The following is a 7,220-nucleotide window of genomic DNA, read 5'->3' on the forward strand; positions in this document are numbered from 1 at the left end:
ATATAAATTTTATTAATATCTAGTTATAATTAATAATAATTAATATTAATTGCGAGTCATAATTAGAAAAAAAGTGACAACAAGTATCCAAAATGTTACTTCAAGTAGTGTTTTATAAATTAGCTTACAAACTAGCTTATATGCATCCAAGCGTATATCCAAAAAATAAATTACCTTATTTTTGTCAAACAATGCCTTTGTCTCTTTTTTTTTTTTTTCATTTTTATTTCATCGGTTGGTTGTAATTACTTTTTTTGGATTAACAAAATAAAGTGTTCAGATAAATCTCCAAATTTGTAGGAAATTTATTTTCTTCATTTTGATTTTTTTTTTATTTTTTCCATTTTATAAACACAGTTGGAGATTCTCTTATAAATTAATGTCCACGATACCAAATTTGGAATCAGAATTTTCTACCCTTTGTATGTTATGCATATTTTATAATCTCTTTAGTATAAACAAAACTTTAACTCAAGCCCTTTTAGATCGCAATAAGCAATTTTTAGAACTGTTTATAAAATTCGTATGAACAAGTATTATCAATGTGGAATCATATACAATTTGAAGCAAAATCTCGAGCAAAGCTCATGTTACAGGTAAATCGTGTACATACTGGCTCACCATGTGACATGCTTAAGAGCCCAGTTCCCTGTAAGTAACCCAATTTTGAAAGAAATTGCAATTCTCGCATTGTGGTCACCAGACTTAAATAATAACCAAATTATGCTACGCCCTGAGGGCAAATATTGTGTGAGTTTGCATTAAATAACATGACTCGAGTTTTGAACATTAAAATATCCTAAACTTGAAATTACATGTTTGCAGAAAAAACTTTTTAACAACAACCCCTTAGTTGGACTATGTCATTCACCTAAGGGGTTGTTGTTAAAAAATTCACCTAAGGACGACTCCAGGTAATTTGTGATTGTCTAAGAAATTACTCGGTGCACATAAGTTGACACATAAACCCTCATTTACAAAAGAAGAACTAAAAAACTTGTTAATCTTTCAACATGCATCGTTTTAATACCCGACAAAATGTTTAATTTTAGTACAAGAAATACTTTAAACAAATATTGTTACCATAAATCATGGAAGCATTAAACACTTCCGGGTCTTTTTATGACGCCATCCAACAACGAATTAAATATTCATGTTTTCCGTTTATGCAAGGACCAAAGCTAAAACTGCATGCAATGTTAATTATAACAAAAAGTAGACCAGAATTTCCGACGTATAAGTTTAAGTGACTTAAAACTTATAGGTTAAACAATTTTTCTGTTCGCAAGTCATACAAACCTTCAACTGTTATAATTATACGTTATTAACTTTACGACAAGTCAATATACACATAAAATTACAAACTTCCAACGGTTTATACCCATTTAAATATGTCCATATGATTCTTTATAACTTTAAAATACATAATCAAAAGTAAAAAAAAAAATCTCTAAAAAAATTATACTTAGTTTCAATAGATTATTTTTTTAACATTAATTATATATTAATATATTTTATAATTTTATCATGCCAGTAAACTGCTATCTATACTATATTATAAAACATTTAACAAAACTCTTAAAAATCAATTTTTATGCGTAAAGTATCGTTTATTAATGCATATTATTTAAAACTCAAGATTGCAAGTAGAGTGTACGTAAGTACAACTTATTAAAGCTCCATATCTGAATTCGTGTAACTAACTGCAGATAAACATAATCAAATACAAGATAAACGTCTCATTTTAAATATAAAAATATAAAATATAATTAGGATAATCATTGAGTTCTAACAGAATATTTAATTATTATCTTTATAAAATGTTATATTATTAAACCAAAAATAAATTATTGAAATTACATAAAAATAAGAACTTTTAAATAGTTGATTTGATATTAAGATTGATATATTTTTTTTAAAATTTTTATGATATCTTCAAATTTATATTTTATTCAAAAATAAAATAATTATTGCTTTATTAAAAATACATAAAATCATATTATAATATCGACAGAGACAAATAATAAAATAAAATATTAAAATCGAGATGTGTCTCGCTGCATTACGCGAGTACCTTTTAATATATATTTATACATATACATATATGTAATTAATGAGGAAAAAAATATATTATTTATCTCTCATTAAATTAAATTGTAAAAAATATTTTAAACTTGGAAATTTATTTTATTTTCTCTATTTTATAATAATAATAAAAAACCCGACAAAACGTGTAGGTTTTATTAATATTTATTTATTTTTTAATTTTCATTTTAGATTAATGACAATTAAATTCAGTCCGGTATTATTGGACCCCAAAAAAAAAAATACGGTCAAAGATCTCTTAAAAATAAAATAAGTGGTCAAAGGTAGAAAAATATATTATGCGCCATTATTTCAATTCCCAACGTTAACTTTACAGCCTTTCGTTTAAAATTACCCTATTAATTGTTTATTTGTTTAGAAAAAAAAATATTTTCAAAAATATTTAAATTTAAATTACCAATTACTATACATCATAACATATTCCAATATTAATCTATTTAATTATTAATTAAATATATAAAAACTATTTGTTAAAATTTGATTATTTTAAAAATCGTTCCTTTATCTAATATTCGATTAGCTATTAATTAATTTAGAAAAATTATTGAAAAACACGTTTATAAAACAATGGCATTGATTTATTAACAAAGGGATAACAGAATATCATGTTTGAAAAAGTGATAATAAAATGATTTGTTAAAAAAAGCAAAAAAATATATGAATATTGAATTAATTACCTTTCATATAATTATTACTAACGAAAAATAATATTTAAATCGTGTAGTCGAATATTCCACCAATTAATTTCACAAATCGAAATTGAATTTTAGAAATTAATTTATGGAGAAAACGTTTTGTTTATAAATAAAATTTCATGACATTAAATATACATGATAATATTCTATAAAAGAATTTGAATTTAAAAATTGCAATTAATTTCAATATTAATATGCTATAGGAGTATTTTATTTAAACCTCCCAATACTTTAATAAATCCCCATTTTTATTTATCGTCATTTCCTACTTTATTTTCCTTACCTTCTTCTTTTCCTGCAGAACCCTAATTTCATTTCTTGAAATTGTTTCTGGCAATCCTATAAAATTTGATCGTGTTTTTCTTCCTTAAATATTGGAAAATTTCTGAGAAAATAAGGTTGTCTTTTTTTAAAGAATTGATGTTCTGTGCATGCTGTAACTACAGAGAAAAAGAGAATTATGATCAAAGAACTGTAATTTTCGTTTTGAGTTGATTTCCAACTGTTGGAGTTCTTGATATCAAACTGTTAAATTTCAATCTTTTTGTATTTTTTTTGGAAGGAATTTGCCATTTTCATTGTTAAATTTCTTTACTCATACATTATTTTTTTTCCGAAAATGGTGTATGAAAGATGTTTATTTTGCTTACATTCACCGTTTTCCCTCGAACAATAGATTTGTTTTTCATTATATGTTTATGGTTTTAAGTAATTACTGTTAGGGTTTAAGAATCTTGTTCAAAAAAATCAAGTGGGTTTGGGAAAAAAAAATGGAGGGTACTGAAGAGAATCATGATTCAGGAGCCATAGCCTTACCGGCGGCAGCGGCGGTGACAAGCCAGGAAGAAAATCTCAGTGGGTCAACGGCAACACCACCAGGCCCACAACTGTTGGCAGGTCAGATGGGTGTAGTGACACTTGGCACAGATGGTTTCAAGAAAAAAAAGGGAAGACCAAGAAAGTACGGACCCGATGGGAAACCTGCGGTGGCGCTGTCTCCGATGCCACTTTCGGCATCAATTCCGATCACCGGAGATTGCTCCGGTTGGAAACCCAGTCGAGGGAAGTCCGTGAGTTCCATCAAGAAAAAACAAAGATTGGATTTTGTCAATCCAGGTAAGTTTTATAAACTCTGATACAAGTATTCATGTTTTGATTATGAACCCTAGATGTTCTTTTAGAAAATTGTCAACTTTCTGTTGGCACCCATTGATGCCACCTTAATAAGCGTGGATTTGAACAATGGACCCTGGATCTTTAATGTAAGACATGGGTCCCTAAGAATGGGAGGATGTTGTCAGAATCATTGGCTTATACCTGCAGATTTGCTCTATTTTTACTGTTCATATCCATTCATTTTTGTCAAGAGAATATTTATGCACTTTGGGAACTTTTACCCTCTTTTTGTTGGGAGAATTTGAAACCATCCAAAAGGGTCCCCTTCATTTTTTCTCTTTCTAAAATGGATAGTAATTTAGGACCTGAAATCTGATAGAATTATTGAAGACACAGGATTAGGGTAACAGATTACTTGCTACTGAAGATGTGGGGATGGTTAGAGGGCCAACAGATAAGCAACTATTTTTCGAGTGCCGTGTGTTATCAGTCTAGACCCTACTTTCGAGTGGAATCTATTAAATATGTTTGATTTGATGACAATTCGCTTGATAACCGATACACTCGTAAGTATATAAGCACATATATACATGCATACACGTGTGTGTATGTATATGTGTGTATGTATGTACGCACGGATTATCTGGATTTGTACACACGTATGTATGAGAACCCAAGTGATTGGTAATGTGAACCCGTTGATATTGATGTTTGTAGGTGAACGGGTGGCATACTTCGTTGGTGCCAATTTTACTCCTCATGTGATCACAGTCAATGTTGGAGAGGTACGTTTATAGTATCCGTTTGATTATTATTTTCCTTTCTCGTATTACATCCTCGTTGCACCTTTCCCCGAAATTTGGAACCGATAAGATGGAACCATGAATGAAGACAACCTATTTGTTTCTAAAATAAGAATAAAGTTGGTTGCGTTCTCCATTAAAGAAAGATTAATGATTCATATAAATCACTTAGTGGGAAATGGCCCGAATAAATCCAACGAGTGATTAATAATCATGTTAGACATAAAAAAGTAGCTATCATCCCCTTTTCTGACGAATCATATGGGTTTATGGCCCCTAAATGACCGCTCAGTGATAAAGGAGGTAGGGGTGCAGAGACAACCAAGAGGTTTGCCTAGAAGCAGCCATCATTGAAAGAGTGCGTAATAGCTCACTGGTCGAGCGCTCTTGCGCCGAAGATGAACGGGGCTAAGCGATCTGCCGAAGCTGTGGGATGTAAAAATTTATGTAGAAATGCCGGTCTGTTTTAAAGTGTTATCTTTGTTCTTTGTGGTGGTTTCAGGATGTTAATATGAAGATCATATCATTTGCTCAACAAGGGTCTCGAGCTATCTGTATCCTTACTGCAAATGGTGCAATTTCTAATGTTACCCTCCGTCAACCTAATTCATGTGGCGGAACTTTAACATACGAGGTGCGACCATATTCTTTTTTCTTGAATGGAAATTTCCAATAAAAGTAAGAAATCCCTTTGATGGAAAAATAATAACCAAACGGATACTTGTTAATTTTTGTAATCGTGTAATTGGTGCAGGGTCGGTTTGAGCTTCTTTCGTTATCTGGAGCGTTCATGCCTAATGAGAGTGGAGGGGCAAAAGGTCGATCTGGTGGGATGAGTGTTTCTCTGGCAGGCCCCGATGGACGTGTTTTGGGTGGAGGACTTGCTGGTATGCTGGTGGCTGCTGGTCCTGTTCAGGTTACACGTTCTTCCATAAATATGCTGTCTGGCAGCCATAAGCTAGCTTATTGGGAAAGCCTCTTTAGTCGGCCATAAGCTAGCCTCTTGGGTCATTTACATTGTCGTTTGTTTAGTTTTTACCAAACATGACCACTTTATCAGCTAACTTATCAGCTAGTTGTAAACACAGCCTGAAACGTATGACTAGTTTATCAGCTAGTTTGCCAAATATAGTCTAAAAGTTTAATTACTTTATGTTCAAATCTTTATGGCTTCAATTCAATAATCTGAACACTTTTTTTTTGGCATGATTAGGTTGTAGTTGGCAGTTTTCTTCTTGGTTGCCAACAGGAGCAGCAGAAACACCAGAAATCAAGATTTGAACAATTTGCAACCATCTCTCCTCCTCCTCCTATCTTCCCAGAAGCAACCACCAGGGCTAATGGGGATGAACCAGATCTAAACTTTTCACCCACAAACTCCATACATGAGGCTACAAATATCGATACCGAAAAGAATGGATCTTTGAACGGGTCAGAACCGATAGAGCCCCACACATCACAATCTCAGCTTTCTTGCTGATCGGTATTTGATCATCATATACCATATAGTATATGTTACTGATTTCTTTATTAATTGACTTGGAAAACTTTATTACATTGGTTTTTGAAGTATTTTAGCCTCGGATCGATCTTGTTAGAGTAGGCTTACTTTGGTTGCTGCTGTTGTGAAATGTTAGATGTATGATATATCGGGTTTTGCCCAACAAAATCCGGGATCGTGATCTGATTGTTGTTAGGTTGTTTGTATGCTACTAGTTATCGGAGTTCGCATGTATGATTTCGTCGAAGGATCTGGTGTGTTTTGATTCTGTGACATTTTGGGAAGAAATTTTGATGTTTTCATGGTCTTTTTTCTCCATGACTTGTTTTCAAGATGTAGCTGCAGGTGGTTTTAATGGCCAAGAAGAACATAGAACTAATCAAATGGGTCAATTGATACCTGGGTTGCCCGTATATCCCAAATTCCCAACCTCGTTAGAGATCGTGGGTTTGAGCCCATTCAAACCTCCTTGTATCACACACGCACACACTCCTCATTTTTTATTAGACTTGCACCCTTGACCACAGAAGATTGAAATCTACCGGTGACCCAGAAGTTATTTGGGAGGTTGACCCTTTTGGAGTAGGAAGCCTTTTATTTTGACTTAAGAGCATTTTCAACCGCATTTTTAAAATAAAATATCAAAATCAAATTTTTTTAAAAAAAATACATAAAATTTCAAGAGCTACTTTATTTTAAAGATTTTTTTCTTTAATTATATTATTAAAATATTCAATACATTTAATAATATATTATTTTTCTCTCTTGAGTTTTCTATTTTTTAATGCTTTTTATTTGTGCGAATAAATTAAAATATTATTTTATTTCTCAAACATATTAAATTTGAAGATTTTTATTTTATCTGTGATAACATCAAGATCGACATATATGCAATACTAGAATCGTACTCGCACAATGCAGCGAAATACATCGTGATTTTAATATTTCATTTTATTCTTTATCTCAATTGATGTTATAATATGACTTTATGTGATTTTG

At 31.4% G+C, this 7,220-nt stretch overlaps 1 protein-coding gene across 1 annotated transcript; it reads left to right on the plus strand.

Moving 5' to 3' along the window:
- Positions 1-3,571: 3,571 nt before the first annotated feature.
- LOC112517573 (AT-hook motif nuclear-localized protein 3-like) lies at positions 3,572-6,467 on the plus strand. Its single transcript, XM_025124942.1, has 5 exons — positions 3,572-3,917; positions 4,635-4,702; positions 5,223-5,354; positions 5,475-5,636; positions 5,934-6,467. Exons 1-5 carry the CDS (start codon positions 3,572-3,574, stop codon positions 6,198-6,200), a joined length of 975 nt encoding a protein of 324 aa, XP_024980710.1. The 3' UTR covers positions 6,201-6,467.
- Positions 6,468-7,220: the final 753 nt, after the last annotated feature.

This window comes from Cynara cardunculus (assembly GCF_001531365.2).
Source record: "Cynara cardunculus var. scolymus isolate 2C chromosome LG 1, CcrdV1, whole genome shotgun sequence".
Classification (NCBI taxonomy): Eukaryota; Viridiplantae; Streptophyta; class Magnoliopsida; order Asterales; family Asteraceae; genus Cynara; species Cynara cardunculus.

Bases quoted from the DNA above. Each gene is read 5' to 3' on its own strand.
- LOC112517573 (XM_025124942.1), top strand. From the start codon at position 3,572: ATGGAGGGTACTGAAGAGAATCATGATTCAGGAGCCATAGCCTTACCG. The intron at 5,355-5,474 runs GTGCGACCATAT...TAATTGGTGCAG, and splicing joins GCGGAACTTTAACATACGAG to GGTCGGTTTGAGCTTCTTTC. The intron at 5,637-5,933 runs GTTACACGTTCT...TGGCATGATTAG, and splicing joins TGGCTGCTGGTCCTGTTCAG to GTTGTAGTTGGCAGTTTTCT.